General features: G+C 38.0%; 1 protein-coding gene across 1 annotated transcript in view; it reads left to right on the top strand.

The window, feature by feature from the left end:
* MTA3 (metastasis associated 1 family member 3) overlaps positions 1 to 18,201 on the top strand; it is a 147,518-nt gene that overhangs the window by 57,549 nt on the left and 71,768 nt on the right. The window contains exons 5-6 of the mRNA XM_081797296.1: positions 10,391 to 10,454; positions 13,914 to 14,031. Coding sequence (XP_081653422.1) covers positions 10,391 to 10,454; positions 13,914 to 14,031 — 182 coding nt within the window. The remainder of the gene's footprint in view (positions 1 to 10,390; positions 10,455 to 13,913; positions 14,032 to 18,201) is intronic.

Below are 18,201 nucleotides of genomic sequence, written 5' to 3'. Positions count from 1 at the left end.
TTTCACAGAACTAGAACAAACATCCTAAAATTTGTATGGAACCACCAAAAGACCTCAAATAGCCAAAGCAATCTTGAAAAAGAAAACCGGAAGTATCACAATTCCAGACTTCAAGTTATATTACAAAGCAGTAGTACTTAAAACTGTATGGTACTGGCAGGGGCGCCTGGGTGGCTCAGTCGTTAAGCGTCTGCCTTCGGCTCAGGTCATGATCCCAGGGTCCTGGGATCGAGCCTGCTTCTCCCTCTCCCACTCCCCCTGCTTGTGTTCCCTCTCTCGCTGTGTCTCTCTCTGTCAAATAAATAAATATTAAAAAAAAAAAATTTTAAAACAGTATGGTACTGGCATAAAAGTAGACACATAGATCAGTGGAACAGACTAGAAAACCCAGAAATAACCCCCTAATTACACAGTTAATCTTCGACAAAGGAAGAATATATATGCAATGGGAAAAAGTCTCTTCAACAAATGGTATTGGGAAAACTGGACCGCTAGCTATGTGCAAAAGAACAAAACTGGACCATGTTCTCTTGCCAGATACAAAAAAATAAAATCAAAATGGATTAAAGACCTAAATGTGAGACCAGAAACCATAAAAATCCTGAAGAGAGCACAGGCAGTAATTTCTCTGACATCAGTCATAGCACAATTTTCCTAGATGTGTCTCCTGAGGCAAGGGTAATAAAAGCAAAAATAAACTAATTAAGACTAAATAAAAATAAAAGATTTTTGCACAGTGAAGGAAAAAATCACCAAAACTAAAAGGCAGCCTGCTGAATGGGAGAAGATATTTACACATGACATATCCAATAAAGGATTAATATCCAAAATATATGAAGAACTTGTATAGCTCAACACCCCAAAAATAGATAATCTGATTAAAAATGAGTAGAAGATATAAACAGATATTTCTCCAAAGAAGACATGTAGGTGACCAACAGACACATGAAAAGATGTTCAGGGATGCCTGGGTGGCTCAGTCGGCTGGGTGTCTGCCTTCGGCTCAGGTCATGATCTCGGAGTCCTGGGATGAGTCCTGCACTGGGCTCCTTGCTCAGCAGGGAGCCCACTTCTCCCTCTGCCTGCTGCTCCCCCTGCTTGTGTGTTCTCTCTCTCTCTCTCACAAATAAATAAAATCTTAAAAAAAAAAAAAGAAAGAAAAGATGTTCAACATCAGTTATCAGCAGAGAAATGCAAATTGAAACTGTACCTGTCAGAATGGCTAAAATTAAAAACTCAAGAAACAAGTGTTGGTGAGGATGTGAATAAAAAAGGAACCCTCTTGGGATGCCTGGGCGGCTCAGTTGGTTAGGTGTCTGCCTTCGGCTCAGGTCGTGATCCCAGGATCCTGGGATTGAGTTCCACGTTGGGCTCCTTGCTTGGCGGGCACCCTGCTTCTTCCTCTGTCTGCCTCCCCCCTTGCTTGTGTGCTCTCTCTCTCTGATAAATAAATAAAATCTTAAAAAATAAAAAACAAACAAACAACAACAAAAAACACTTCTCTCAAAAAAAAGGAAAAAAAAGGAACCCTCTTGCACTGCTGGTGGGAATGTGACTGGTGCAGCCACTTTGGAAAACAGTATGGAGGTTCATCAAACATTTAAAAAGAGAATTACCCTATGGTCCAGTAATCTCACTACTGGGTATTTACCTAAAAAATAGAAAAACACTAATTCAAAGGGATACATGTACCCCTATGTTTATTGCAGCATTATTCACAATAGCCAAACTGTGGAAGCAACCCAAGATAGATGAATGGATAAAGAAGATGTGATGTGTGTGTATACCCACACGCACACACACACACAGAGGAATATTACTCAACCATAAAAAAGAATGAAATCTTGTCGTTTGCAACAACATGGAGCTGGAGAATATTATGCTAACTGAAATAAGTCAGAGAAAGACAAATACCATATGATCTCACTCATATGTGGAATTTAAGAAACAAAACAAAAGAGCAAAGGAAAAAAAGACAAACCAAGAAATAGACTCTTTATATGGAGAACAAACTGATAGTTACCAGAGTGGAGTGGGTGGGGGGATGGGTGAAATAGGTGAAGGGATTATAGCACATACTTGATCATGATGAAAAAAATAAAATTAAAAAATATAAACATTTGGGGAGGATATGTAATATATTGACATGGCTCCAAATCAAAATATGGGGTTCAAAATCAAAATATGCGGTACACAGTAAAATTTCTCACTCTATACAGTCTCCCAGCCCATCACTGTTTCGAGAATCTTACGTATACTTCCAGAAACATTTCATGCACATAGAAGCAATGAGGTGTGTATGTTTGTGTTTGTAGTAAGTCATGGAGTAAATTACAACACTATTAGGTTGTACGTTGTGAACACACTATAAAGGCACTTATATGAGTTGTGTCTTTCCACAGTAAGCTTTATTCAGTCAGAGTAAGGTTAACATACTTGGAAAGCACGTTTGGGATTCCAGACTCAGTGACATTTCACTACGCATTCAACTTGCCTTCATACAGGGCACATAAAGCAAAGCATAATACAAAGTCACACAGCAGACAAGATACAGTAAGGGGTAAGAAGTTAACGAACCAGACGCCAAGTCAGTCTGTGAGCGCACAGTTGAGATGAGGCCTTGGTCCCATCCAGGTCAGCTCTTGGTGCTTACTGCTTATTATGTTCAACCAGTGGAGGATCTCTGTTGTGGTCAGAGATCAACTGGGCAGAGCTTTCAGGGTCAGTGGCCTTTTTAATGCTGTCAGACATGGAAGCGTCAACATCTGGAGAGCCTGTTTGCTGCAAAAGTCCTTCCTTTTTAAAGGAGTATAGTCAGTCTTGGGCCTTTGCAGGCCCCTTCTAGTTGTACTGATTATCAGCTCTCAGTTCTTCCAGGCTCTCTTGGCTTTGCTGGTTTTCAGTTTTGGATGCCATCAACCCATACTGGTTTTGGTGATATCTGGTCTTAGCTGGAATGCCCTTGGCTGCTTACATCATTACTTGACATGAGTCACTGCCTGACATGAGTGACTCCACCTTACTCTCTACATTGTGCTTTTTAAATGAAATTATTTTGGTCATAATTCCATATCTGATAGTAAAGATCTGCTTCATTCTTTTCTGTAGCTGTTTTATATGTCTAATTTACTTAATCCTAACTGATAAATACTTGGTTCATTTTAGTCTTTTGCTGTTAAAACTAATCCTGCAAAGAATAAACTTGTTCATGTGTCACGTCACACGTGTGATTGTGAGAGATGTACAAAATAAATTATACCAAGTAAAATAGATGAAAATGTCCTAATTATGTTTTCTGGATTTTGTATTTATTCATATTTCTGTGTTGGTCAAAGCAGGGAGATTCAAGTGAAAAAGGATTTGTGATTTGTTTTTTTGTTTTTTGGGTTGTTTTACTTTTTAGGGATTTGTAATTTGTAAATTTAGGTCTGTTGAGGCCTTTTTTGCCATCTTCAGGGAAAACAACAACAAAAGATGTTAAGTAAGCTCTATGCCCAATGTGGGGTTTGAACTCACAACCCCGCATGCTTTACTGACTGAGCCAGCCAGGTGACCTGAGAAAACAGTTTTTAAAAGACTTAATGTTTATTGAAAAATAGGTAGTGTTGCTAACATAGCACTCCACTTAAATTGGCAGACTCTTCAGTTTAGCTATTAATGTTAAAGGAACTTATTTGGAATCTAAAAAAAGATTCTAATAAAGGCAGTTTTCTTCCTGTACAAATTTTTATTATGCCAATGTTTTTATTTTAAGGTGTTAGATTTTTGCAATTTTATTGCTATTTGTAAACAAAATTTGAATTAGCCAAAAGGGTACTGCTGATGACTACAAGTAGTGCTGCTTAAGAAACTAACATAAGAGGGGTGTCTGGTAGCTCAGTTGGTTAAGTATCTAGCTCTCGGTTTCAACTCAGGGCATGATCTCATGGGTCATGGGATTGAACCCCACATTGGGTTCCGCTCTCAGTGGGGAGTCTGCTTGAAGATTCTCTCCCTCTGCCCCTCCCCCTGCTCACACTCTCGTCCTCGCTTTCTCTCTAAAATAAAATAAATCTAGGGCGCCTGGGTGGCTCAGTTGGTTGAGCGACTGCCTTCGGCTCAGATCATGATCCTGGAGTCCCTGGATCGAGTCCCGCATTGGGCTCCCTACTCGGCGAGGAGCCTGCTTCTCCCTCTAACCCTCTCCCCTCTCATGTACTCTCTCTCTCTCTCATTCTCGCTCTCTCAAATAAATAAATAAGTCTTTAAAAAAAAATAATAAATCTAATAAAAAGAGGAAACTAACATAAGGAAATTAATTACTTAGTGTGCTTAAGCTCATAGAATTGCTTAGTAGAAGAATGTGAGGAAAAATACAGTGAAGAGAAAAATCATATCACAATTTAGCATTTTAAAGTCTACATGTTTAGCACACTTTTTCTTGAATGTTGTCTTTGTATGGTATAATCTTTACTTTGAAATGATTTATCCTCTATGGGTTGAAGTGTTTCCTTCTCTGACCAGAGTCGCAATGCAGAGAAGCACTGAGCTGGATGAAAGTATATTCCTTTTTTTTTTTTTTTAAAGATTTTATTTATTTATTTATTTGAGAGAGAGAGAATGAGAGAGAGCACATGAGAGTGGGGAGGGTCAGAGGGAGAAGCAGACTCCCCGCCGAGCAGGGAGCCCGACGCGGGACTCGATCCAGGGACTCCAGGATCACGACCTGAGCCGAAGGCAGCCGCCCAACCAACTGAGCCACCCAGGCGCCCCTGGATGAAAGTATATTCTATTCTACATGTTGTCCTAAGCTCTTGTGTTCCACAGAGTTGTGGAAATGCCTGTGAGATTTTTCTGGTAATCAGAACGATTTGTCATACTGTGCTAGGAAAGAGGATCTTCCTAATACCTACTGCCTTCTTTTGGACATCCCACTTTCTCCTAGCTATAAAAGGGAAAAGTGGCACCAAGAGAAGGATTTCTCCCCCCTTGAATTCCTCTTTTACAGTTTGATTCATATTTGTTATCAAATCTCCAGAATCGGATTAAAGTTTTGTTGCTTTGGTTTTCTCCACATGCCACAGACAGAATGAGCTTTCCAGAACATGACTTGTCATTTTTCTTTGCAGAATCCATTGATCTATTACATTAAACCCAGACTTCTATTCTTGGCTTTTTATTCCTTTACCTTACCTACTCAAACAGCTGTTCCAGGTTTTGTTCTGTTTGTTTTTGTCTTCTTTAATTTTTATTTCTTAACATCTGTTAAAGCAGTATTAACAGAAAATATATCTTTGAATAGAAATGTTTAACATCCAGATTTCTTTCTCTTTTTTGGTTCCTTTTTATAGTCTAAAGATCTATAAGATCGTATTCTTTAACTTATGTAGAGAGTCCTCCAGTGTTTGTTTCTTTTTTTTTTTTTAAGATTTTATTTCTTTATTTGAGAGAGAGAGAGAATGAGAGAGAGCACATGAGATGGGGGAGGGTCAGAGGGAGAAGCAGACTCCCTGCCGAGCAGGGAGCCCGATGCGGGACTTGATCCAGTGACTCCAGGATCATGACCTGAGCTGAAGGCAGTCGCTTAACCAACTGAACCACCCAGGCGCCCCAGTGTTTGTTTCTTAAGATACACTTAAGAGGGGTGCCTGGGTGGCTCAGTTGTTAAGCGTCTGCCTTCGGCTCAGGTCATGATTCCGGGGTCCTGGGATTGGGCCCCTCATCGGGCTCCCTGCTTGGCGGGAGGCCAGCTTCTCCCTCTCCCGCTCCCCCTGCTTGTGTTCCCTCTCTTGCTGTATCTCTCTCTGTCAAATAAATAAATAAAATCTTAAAAAAAAAAAAGATATACTTAAGAAAACTCTGGTTCGGGGGCGCCTGGGTGGCTCAGTTGCTTAAGCGTCTGATTCTTGGTTTCGGCTCAGGTCATGATCTCAGGGTCTTGGGATCGGGCCCCACATAGGGCTCTGTTCTCAGCACAGACTCTGCTTCAGATTCTTTCTCCCTCTCCCTCCCACTCACTCTCTCTCTCTCAAATAAATAAAATCTTTAAAAAAGAAAGAAAACTGTGGTTCATCAACTCTAGAGCAGTGGTTCTCAACCAGGGACTGTTTTGTCTCCTGGGGGCCATTCAACAAAGTCTGAACAGTTTTGGCTGTCTCAGCTAGGTGTGGGGATACTACTGTTGTCCAGTGGGTAGAGGCCAGGGATGCTGCTAAACACTCTACGTGCATAGGACAGCCCGCCACAGCGAAGTACCACCTGGCTTCATATGTTAATAATGCCAAGGTTGAGAAAACTTGGTGTAGACTCATGGTAAATAATCTTTGCTTCCTTGGTATATGTATTATTTATACAAATGTATGCACTTTGTTTACTTAGGCTCTCCATTTTTACTTTAAATTTAAATTGTATTATTTTTAAAAGTCAAATATATGTATATACTTATATAATAATATCCAAGGCAGTCATAAGCCTAGTTCCCCCTCCACAGTCATTTTCGACTTTTCTCTGTGGCTTCTGTATTAATACCACTCTTACACTGCTACTATTACTTTTTCAATTTTCTAAATCTCTCTTTACTTTCTCTTCTCTTTAACTTTCCTTCGTTTTCCCAATATATCACAACATTTTTTAAACTGAATAATCATTCATTGTATTTTATGAACATGTAAGGTTTTCCCACATATTCTTTCTTATATAACCTTTTGCTCTCCTTGAACTTAATTGTTTTGCCTTTCTTTTAGATTAGTCTTTTTTTTTTTTTTTAAGATTTTCATTTATTTTTTGACAGAGAGAGACACATCAAGAGAGGGAACACAAGCAGGGGGAGTGGGAGAGGGAGAAGCAGGCTTCCCGCCGAGCAGGGAGCCCGATGCAGGGCTCGATCCCAGGACCCTGGGATCATGACCTGAGCCAAAGGCAGACGTTTAACTATCTGAGCCACCCAGTTGCCTGCCAGCATTGTTTTTATATGAGAAAATGTCCAGAATCCAGAGCAACTGTAAGACTCATAAGGCTATTGAGAAAAATGCCTTTTTAAAAAAAGATTTGAGAGAGCGCGTGCGCCCGTGTGCGCATGCGCATTTGGGTGAGTGTGGGGGGACAGAGGGAGAGGGAGAGCCTCAAGCCGACTCCCTGCTGAGCCTGGATTTCCCCCCCCCCCACCTACCCCTTGCAGGACTCCCATCTCTCCATCCAGAGATCATGACCTGAGCCGAAACCAGGAGTCCGACACTTAACTGACTGAGGTACCCAAACACCCTGAAAAATAACCTTTTTAATGAAAAAATAGTCTTTTGTTGAACAAGGAATGTGTTTAGTCAGACCCTGCATCTTTACTAGTGGTTTTCAAGTTCACTGTGCTTAACGATCACCTGGTGATGCCTGTTTTCCATGTAGATTCCTTGATCCCTCCCCGAGATATTTGGATTCAGTAAATCTCACTAAGGATCACCTGGTGATACTTATCAACCACATGGATTTCTCGATCCCTCCCAGGGATATTTGGCCTCAATAAGTTTGGTGTGGCACTAAGAAATTTGCATTTTCCTAAGCAGGGACCCTAGTGGTCCTACACCATTCTACAAGCTGCAGTGGTATGAAACTGAGAGTCTTCAGGCACTGGGGAAATGGATACTCATTTTAAAACTTCCTCTTTCATTTATACAAATAGGTAACATCTTTAAATAAAAGAAATATATAACCTGTGTGCACATTTTTACATGTGGTGTTTGAGTCTGTAGGATGATACTGAACATCCTATTAAGCAGATAGCAAGCTGATCAGCACCTGGCGTTAAACATGGGAGTGTGTTGTGTCATAATTATTTATTCACATGTCTCTCTGTCCTAGCACCCTGCGCAATCTCTGAAGCAGACAGAGTATGATCTTTTTCAGTGATCTGTGGGGAAGTATGTTGTCTCTATGGAAATTCTGTGTTGCTGTATAGTTCCTTGTAGAAAAGCAGTATGAATAATTATATAGGCCTGCAGTGATCTTTCTTTGTGTTAAGGTCTTTAATGTATTTTATATTTATATCCTCATGTTTGGATATCTTTCTTCCTTAAGGATTCACGTGTGGTGGAAGAGAACATTTAGGATCATTGCTTGAGATTCAGCATCAACCAATTGGGTTGTCTATATTACAGTTTGATAATAGTTCCTTTGGTTTGGGGTTAGCTTAAAATTTATCATATTTTTTTTCTGTGAGCCAGGATTTGTTCAGCATAAAGGAAACCAGCACTTTAAGTATCTTTTTAAGCTACTTTTATCAACAATTCTTGGCGTGGTAGTACATGTGTTAATTATATATTCATATTTACTTCATAAAATAATTCTGACTCAACCTCCTGCTTTATTAGCTGTTAGTATATGTACTTGAATATTTTAAGTGTCAGTTTTCATTTTTAATTTGGGAGCAAATTCATAGCTACAGTAAAGGAAATTTAAAAATGAAATCACCTATTATTTTTTTCATCTTTGCATAAAAGCTACATTCCCCCAAATAATTTATATTTTAGATTGGCTGGGTATCCTCTTGATTTTGTAATCATGTTGTATCTCTAAAACAGTATATAATCAGCATTTTGTTATCTCCTAATGTAATTATGAAAATAATGGTTTGATGATTCCATTTAAATCCTCTTGTCATTTCAGGCAGTATGGAGGAGACTAATGCTGTATTGTTTGTATGAATTTTCAATGTCTATTAACCCTTAACATCCAAATGGCTCTTAAAGAAAGTGGTGTCTATTAAAATAACATTCAGCTTTTGCTCCTTTTCATTAAAAAAAAAAACACCCAACTTTAGAGAACTTTAAAAACCAAGACTTTATTTCTTCTAGGTGATTAAGTATTAAATGTTAGAAATACTGCTCTGTCAGCTGTTAGGCAAAAAAAGTAACTGAAGCCTATTTTTGGGAAGCCCATTTGGTCCGTAAGCGCGCTGCACGTGTGAGGAGCACACACACAGGTCACAGAAGCTTTTCCGTGGCAGCTGTAGATGTGCAGACCTCAGCAGAGCAGTTTCCCCACCCGTAATTCTGTCCTTCCTAAGAGCCTGTCAGGTAATTGTTGACTGTGAGTGATGTTATATGCTCTGAAGTAATCATGTTAATTTTTCTGCTTCAGTAATATGCACGACTAAAATTAGTAAAACCAAAAACCCTTATAACTCTCCCTAAGCAAGTTAGAGACTTGACAGGACAATATGGAAAGAACACATGCTCTCAGAAGTCTTTTGAAGTGATATTAACTAGAGCTGATTCCCAGAAAAAGATGTTTTTATGAGGGGAAATTTTTTTTCAAATATAAGGAATGTACATTTGCAAAATGTTTAGTAAAGTGTAATTTTTCACCTATGTGTTAGCATTTTACATTTTATTTTGCTTTTGGTAATTTTTTCCTTTGAATTGTTTTCTACTCTGCTATTCCAACAGCCTGCTCTTTTAGCTTCCCATTCAATGTATATGTGATGTTTTTGTTTTTTGCTTGTCATTTTTGTGGGGAGCAAGCAGTGACTTTTGTTTACAAAATCAAATGACATTATGACATTTAAAAAATATTTTGTGAGTCCTGACCAATTATCTATAACTTGAAACATCTGTCAAAACTCTCCTGTCAAATTTGTGGCTCTACAGAATTTTTCAAGCTAGTGAGAATAAATGATAAATGTGTTTGTAATAAATGCCTCTACCTGGATAACCTTAATTTTTCTCAAGTCTAGACAAGCCTTTTTTTTTTTTTTTTTAATAGACCTTCATTTTCAAACTCACTCCCAGGGCTATGATCAAAGGTAAATGCCATCAGACTTCAGGGTCTGTAAATCTGTAGATCTTTATTTTGCCCTTTACTTTATAGCAGTGTATTTAAATTTTAACTAGGCTTTAGAGCAGTGTCAATAAAGGTAAGTCAGTTAATCTTGATATGAATGTGTATTATTTTTAGGTTCTCATATGCATTGGCTACTTAAAAAAATCCAAAGATTATTTTAGGTACTGGTTTGTACAGTGAAGTCTATCTAAAGTCTCTTTTTATAAAATCGCCTCATATTAACTCTTTATAGATTCAGAAACTCACTTCTGATCTGAAGGTTTCATTGTAATCCTTTTTTTTTTTTTCTGTAATAGTTAGGAAATACCTATCAAGTGTTTATGTTTTAAAGATTTACTGCCTAACACAGTTCCTTCCACAGGTTAGCCTCGCAGTAAATATCTACAGACAGTCCTATTTTTTTAGGTTATGCAACACCAGGATTGTAAAGCAAGTATATACGTTTATGTATATTCCTAATTGCCATCTGGTTTCTTAATACCAACTTTACATTCTGCATATTCCTAACTTTGTATATGTCATCACTGTGAAGGTGAGGTGGCCTTTCTTACATTTATTCACTTTTTCCCTCTTTCAACAGGGGAAAATGCAGTGTTGCCCTTCTGAATGAGACAGAGTCAGTATTGTCATATCTTGATAAAGAGGTAATTCACAATTACACTTGTTTTGTGTCCCTCCCCCTCCGAGCCCCCCGATTTCACATGAAGCCCATACCTTTGAGTTTATTTCTTCTTGCACCAAATTATTGCACTGGGAGAGCAGCATTATATAAAAGCATAATGACTAGAATACATTTAGATAATTTTATTTTTCTGGTTAACTGAGAACATTTGGCAAAAACTTCTGTCTTTTTTTTTCAGTTGGTAATGAAAGGCTTTATACAGTATGATGATTTAGCTGGTAGTAGAAGAACTGTTTTTGGCTTTATGAAACAAGTGACTTTCGTATACTCGGTACTCCTCCCTGTTTTTTTGTTTTTGTTGTTTTTCAAATAAACAGTTTTTCTTTTAGACTTTTTCCAGATGAGATCTTAAATGGTGGTCTGCTTTCTTTCCTAAAATCCCAATAAACTTTGTCAACTAAAAATGTTTCTTTCTGTAAACTTCAACAAGAAACATTTTAAACATTTTTTAACAAGTTGAATGAGAGCATATGCTTCATTGGAGGGAGGAAATTCCTCTAAAGAGAATATTCCACAACGGGAAAATTTCTACTGTTGATGTTTTAGTATTTAACCTTTATAGTTTCATGGTATTTTTGTTTTCCCAAATCTTTATTTTTTGTATGTATGTGTGTATGTATGTATGTGTGTGTATATGTACTTTATATATGTGTGTGTATGTTTTTAAGGAATTAAAGGGATATATTTTCTTTGAAAAAAACTTTATTATACTTAAAAGTGTCCCCTCATCTCAAATGAAGAAAGTATAACTACAAAAGATTGATGCAGACAAGTGAAACTATTGTACATTAGAAAATATAATAGAGAAAATTAAGAGGAAGTAAATATTCAAGGCAGAAAAAATGTTGATAGTCTTTATAACTTACACGTATGAAATTTAGAAAAGAACATAGTGTTTGTCAGGCAGCATATGGATAATAATATGCATAAAGATAATGCTCAGAAATTAGCATTAGTTCACAGAAGCAGAAATAAAAGGAGGAAACATTGAGTATTCAGTGTATTTTACTGGTGTATTTAAGACAGGGTAAGTTTTTAATTTTTAATTTTTTTTAAAAGATTTTATTTATTTATTTGACAGAGAGACAGAGAGCATAAGCAGGGGGAGTGGCAGGCAGAGGGAGAGGGAGAAGCAGGCTCCCTGCTGAGCAGGGAGCCCGATGCAGGGCTGCATCCCAGGACCCCGGGATCCTGACCTGAGCTGAAGGCAGACGCTTAACAGACCGAGCCACCCAGGTGCCCCTTAATTTTTAATTTTAAAAAAGATTTTATTTTTAAGTAATCTCTGCACCCAATGTGGGGCTCGAACCTACAACCCTAGGATCAAGAGTCACATGTTCCACCGACTGAGCCAACCTGGTTCCCCAACAGTGTGATTTTTTAAAAAGTAGTATTTTTGCCTTCTAATTTGTTATTAGCAATTTCTATATGCTAAGGATGGTAGGAGATGAAAATTTGCAAAGGTCTTTAGGATTTTTTTCCTGTCCACTGATTTTTAAGCACTTGGTCCTGCATCAGTCTTTGGGAGAGGAACTGACGTCTCTGGCAATGTATTTGAGGAAACTTTTTCTTATTCAGAGGGAGTTTAGTAAAAATAAAACTGCTTATGTTATATTCTTTTTTCAATTTGAAAAACACTTTTTTTTTTTTAACTTTTTACTGCTTTATCTGTTATAAGACCATCCTTGAGAAAGTCTGGTTTTTAAAATACTGAGATTGGCATATTTGAAGATGGTAACTCAAAGGACAACTTTCTAATCACGATTTTTTACTTCTTGAAAAATTATATTTACATTTTAAACAATTTCCCATATCAGGCAGCACATACAAATTTAGAGAGAGCGCATGTGAGCGAGTGCAAGCAGGGGGAGGGGCAGAGGAAGAGAGAGGGGGAGAGAATCTTAAACAGACTCCACACTCAGCACAGAGCCTGACGTGAGACTCAATCTCACGACCCTGAAATCGTGATCTGAGCTGAAATTAGGAGTCAGTCGCTTAACTGATGGAGCCACCCAGGCACCCCAAATTTAAGGAGTCTTAAGCAACCTATGTGACCCTAAATAATAATTTCATCTCATTTTACTGTCAAGTATGGCAAAATCCTATTTTTATAGAACACTCTGCTAACATATTTTTCAGAATAAAAGTGACCAGAAGTGTGCCTTCTTTTAAAGCCAGTGGCGTGGCAGTGGCTCTAATTACCTACTAGCATTCTTTGTTGCTCCTGTCTTCAGAAACACATAATTCTGATTACATATTGATCACCCCCATCAACCTGTTAAGCAGGTTGATTTATATATTCTGCAGATTTTTCTTTTCCCTAGGTAGCATTTTTTATATGCATGAATTGTCACATTGTTGTGTCTTCTTAGCAGTTTTATTGTTTAAGCTTTTCTTCTGACAGTGACCCATGATTAAAACACAGCTCAGTTTCTGGTGGGATGGTATTACCTTGTCCAGTTCTCTCCTTTCCCTTTGTCACAGTCTGTAACATCCTGAAAGGAGAAAGCTTTACAATCAGGCAGGTTATCTCTTATTTGCAGTTGCTTACCAGGGTCTTGGTAAAGTGCTGATGGCAGAAACAGGCCCCTCCAAGATAAAATGCAGAGAGTCGGGCAGTAGAGGACCCTCAGAGTCATAGCAGGAAGCAGGGACAAGACTTTATAAGACATCCAGTGGTTTTGCAGAATTCAGCAAAGCCCTGGTGGCCTGGCCATTTTATCCTTTAGGCTCAGTAACTAGGGCCTTTTTGCATTTTAAAGGACCTTGAAAAGTTAGTGGGTGTACTGGTAGTGGTAAGTATAGTTATGTATATATACCTATTTATATATAAATATGAGTGCTTCAGGATTTAAAAGAGAACTGCAGACTTAGAATTAATAAATGTTTAAATAATACAATGTGACATTTTAATTTAAGTAAACTGCGTGTAAGCTCAACTCTTCTAAACTTTATTGAATGTGAGATGTGTATGCATTCTATCATTTTGATAAAATGTGGATGGACACTTTAAAAGTAACAGTGCCTGGTGTCCTCATTATTTGTTTGGTGTGGGCTTTAGAGATTGAAATGATTGCTCGATTTCAGGTGTCTTACTTTGACTTACAACTTAGCTTTGCTAGCTTTTCAGAATCTTGTTTTAGAGCAGTTAAATGGTTTTCTTTTAGACTAAAATGAACAGCAAAACTTTATAGTCTACCTTTATTGTAAGCTATTTATTTTTGCTTGATTTAATTTTATGCTGTTCTACATGATGACAGTAACAGTTTTTCTTCAAGATCTATGAATTTATTCACCAAAATAAAATCTTACATACTTTCTGAAGTTTATGGTTTCATTATCGTGATACTGGCCTTATTGCTTTATAAAAAGTAGAAGGAATTAAGTTTACCTAAATATTTTCTGTCGTTTTTTTTTTCAGGACACCTTTTTCTACTCACTGGTCTATGACCCTTCAGTGAAAACACTGTTAGCTGACAAAGGTGAAATCAGAGTGGGGCCTAGATATCAAGCAGACATTCCAGAGATGCTCTTAGAAGGTATGTTTTCTTTTGGGTTTCAAGTGCTGTGAAAACAAATGTGTCTTGAAACTCAAGTATTCTTTTTTTTTTTTTTTTTTAAAGATTTTATTTATTTATTTGAGAGAGAGCAGGGTCAGAGGGAGAAGCAGACTCCCTGCAGAGCAGGGAGCCTGATGCAGGACTCGATCCAGGGACTCCAGGATCATGACCTGAGCTGAAGGCAGTCACCCAGCCAACTGAGCCACCCAGGTGCCCGAAACTCAAATATTCTTTTCCTCATCTGGGAAAGGAAACTTTTAGGCTGAAGTTTAAAAGTTATAAGTTCTTCCACTTACAGAAATACAACAAATAGCAACAGAAAATAATTTGAGCAGTTGTTTATTTATTTTACATTTTAAGGAGTTCTCTGGCTGTGTTTTCCTTTAATTTAATTTAATTTTATTATATTATTATTTTTTTAAGTAGGCTCCAGGCCCAGCATGGAGCCCAACGTGGGTCTTGAACTCACAACCCTGAGATCAAGAGTCTGATACTTAACCAACTGAGCTACCCAGGTGCCCCCGTCCTTTGAAATGCAACTTTAAGAATGTTCATATTGTTGAACTTACGTCTTAATGTGACACATACATGCCTTGAGGTCCTGAATGTGCCCCTAAGTCATCTTTTTGAGGTGGCCTGGAATCTAGTGAACACTTACATTTTGGTGGGGATTTGGGCTAATCTGGGTAGTGTATGTACTGGAGAGATTCAGAGCTTTACATTTTAAAAACATCTTCTTAGGACATAACTTTCCTTTCTCCTATTATAACTGTACACTCAAAACCTTTATTTTCTGATTTTAAAAGTAAAACATTCTTTTTTTTTTTTTTAAGATTTTTATTTATTTATTTAACAGAGATAGAGAGAGAGCACAAGTAGGTAGAGCGGCAGACAGAGGTAGAGGGAGAAGCAGGCTCTCTGCCAAGCAGGGAGCCCGATGCGGGGCTCGATCCCAGGACCCCGGGATCATGACCTGAGCCGAAGGCAGCCGCTTAACTGACTGAGCCACCCAGGCGCCCCAAAGTAAAACATTCCTAACAATAAAAAATAAAACATAGCAATGTATAATGTAGGAAACGAACACCATCCCCTTTCATGATTCATTGCAAACCCCTATTTCATGCCTGTGGTGTTTTGGGTATATTCACACTGGCCTGTCCCCCACCCAGGACTGGTCCACATGCAGCGCCCGCCATGTTGCACATGATCTTCTGCAGCTGCTCTTCTCAGTTAACAGTGTATCTTTCTTTAGCACCTTTGCACAGGAGTAGAGTGACTTTTACTCTTTTCGGTGACCCTGCAGGTCTTAGGAATGTACTGTCATTCCCTCTTCCAGTTCCCTATTGATAGATTGTTAGGTGTTTACATTTTTTGATGCTACAAATTGATGCTGCTAGAAAACTTATATTTGTGCTGCATAAATATCTTTTCAAGTATGACTTCTTGGAAGTGAAATGGTATATACATTTTACATACTAAAAATGCTCCTTTGCTCTTCAAAAAGGCTGTGTCACTCGGCGTACAAAAGAACCAGGTGCTTTCACCAACGCTGATTGTGAGGGATTTTTTTCACCTTCCATTTTTTCCCCACATTTTGATGTGTCATTGTCTTAGGGGTTTTATTTTGAAGTTGAGATTATTGCTTGCCTTAGTTATCTTTAGCCCTCCTTCTTTAAAGTCCTTGTGCTTTTTCTACCTGGCTATTTATCTTTTTATGTATTGGCAAGAATTCTTTGACTATTAAAGGTAAACAAACACAGAAGTATTTACCCTTTGTCTATAAATATTACAAACACCCCCCCACATACACTTAATTATTTCATTAAAAAATTTTAATAGTGATTTTATTTATATTTTATTATTTTTTAAAAAGATTTTATTTATTTATTTGACAGAGAGAGAGACAGTAAGAGGGAACACAAGCGGGGGAGTGGGAGAGGGAGAAGCAGGCTTCCCGCTGAGCAGGGAGCCCGATGCGGGACTTGATCCCAGGACCCTTGGATCATGACCTGAGCCGAAGGCAGACGCTTAATGACTGAGCCACCCAGGCGCTCCCCACCAAAATGTAATAATAGTGATTTTAAGTTTAAATGTTTTATCTTTTTGTCATACAGAAATTTCGAATTTATTAGTCTTTTCCTTTAAGGCCTTTCATGATTTGCATTATTTATAGAAAGGCCTCCACTTTTACTTTTGCCCTCTGATTATTAAAACATATGAGTTCTTCCAGGAGCACCTGGCTGGCTCAGTCAGAGGAGTGTGTGACTCTTGATCTCAGGGTCGTGAGTTTGAGCCCCATGTTGGATGTAGAGAGTTCTTCCATTGGTTCTTCTCTCTTTACCTTGCCAACTTCTAAGAAAATGTGTGCAGAAGAGTCAAATCAACAGATACTCAAGGAGTCTGTGAACTGTAGTACACATGGGTGTCAGTGGTGGTTGTCGGTAATGCCAGGCTACAGACATCTTTGTTTTCATGAACTTAAATACCAGGAAAGGTCAGTCAGTAAAGATTAAGCTTGAAGAAAAGAACGCTGTGTCTTTGCTCACCTGTGTTTGGAAATGATTTTGAACAGACTGGGAGTAATGAACCAGTTTTTTATAGGTTGAGAAATTACATTTATTGACATTCTTATCTGTACAAATCAACTTATCTTCCAGAAGTAATTTTTATGTTTTAGTCCTTAATGTTTGATGTTAGACCTATATCACTGTACCTAAGTACTTGTTCACACTAAATATTATTTTATTTTTAAAAAACTTGATTTTTAAATTTTACAAACAATGCTGTAATGTGAATAATGGATAATTTGGTACTCCGGATATAACTGGCAAATAAAGTAGAATTGCTGAGTCATAGGGTATGTGTGTTTGAAATTTTATATAAAATGCCGAATTAATTGTCTTCCAGGTAGTCATTTACAGGTGGGTTTTTTTCCTTGTTTTAATTAAGGTATAATTTATATAAAGTACATCCCACCCTTTTTAGTGTGCAGTTCTGTGAGTTTTGAACAGAGGTATATGTTCCTAGTGAGATAGTTCAGCAAGTCCATCTGTGCACAAGCCAAAAGCCAGGAAGGTCCCTTGTGCCCATGTGTGCATAAGGCACCTAGCCCAAGTCCTGCATCCCCTAAGCAGTCTTTGTCACTCCTCCCTGAATTCTCATCCCTCCCATCTTAGAACTGTGCAGATAGGTCGTTCATGTTATCTTTTATACTATTTTTTTTCTTTTATACTATTTTTATTATTTGACCTCAGAAATTTAAAAATCAACATCTGAGCTTTTGATTGTGTGGTTCTCCCTTAAGCACTGAGCATAAGCCTTGGTGTATAGAAAGCCTGGAAATTTTTGTGTATTGCTCATGGATAAATGTTGAACCCAGGTAATGAAGTTGGATGTTTCAAGTAACAGTGGGCAGAAGAATCAGATCATAGAATCTCACAAGATCCTGTTTATCTGAAAGACTCTTTAAATATGGTATTTACCCCTGAAAGGCATAAAAGCTGGTTAAAGTTACATAATTTAGAAAGCATACCTACCTAGATTAGTATTTTAAAAAATGATTTTAGGAAACAAAATGATACATAAAATGCAATAATTTATTCTACAGTTCTTCTCAAAATGGACTTGAAGTTCTTCTGGGTGAGAGGAATGTTTCCTTTTTTTTTTTTTTTGAAGAGAGGAGTGATTTTTTTAATAAAGATTTTATTTATTTATTTGACAGAGAGAGACGCAGCGAGAGAGAGGGAACACAAGCGGGGGAGTGGGAGAGGGAGAAGCGGGCTTCCCGCTGAGCAGGGAGCCCGATGCGGGACTCAGTCCCAGGACCCTGAGATCATGACCTGAGCCAAAGGCAGACGCTTAACGACTGAGCCACCCAAGTGCCCCGAGAGGAATGATTCTTAACAGCTTGTGGCATTTGGGGAGTTATCTGAGAAAGGCATACTTTGTATTTAGAAAATGTGATTAAATGTTCATTAATGTAATAGATCTTTTATAGTTCTTTAACAAGTATTAATTACCTTTAACATAGTGTTTCTACTGGCAGTCTTCTGGGTGGGTGGTTTATAAACTTTACTTAGGTAATAGAACACTTTCCCCTAATGAAACACTACACAGTATGACCTTAAATAAAATACGAAAAGCCAGGTT

The sequence above is a fragment of the Leptonychotes weddellii genome, chromosome 10, assembly GCF_054177405.1.
Source record: "Leptonychotes weddellii isolate Sample4059 chromosome 10, ASM5417740v2, whole genome shotgun sequence".
NCBI classification, from domain to species: domain Eukaryota; kingdom Metazoa; phylum Chordata; class Mammalia; order Carnivora; family Phocidae; genus Leptonychotes; species Leptonychotes weddellii.
Note: the sequence above shows the minus strand (reverse complement) of the source record. Positions and strands in the feature narration are given on the sequence as shown.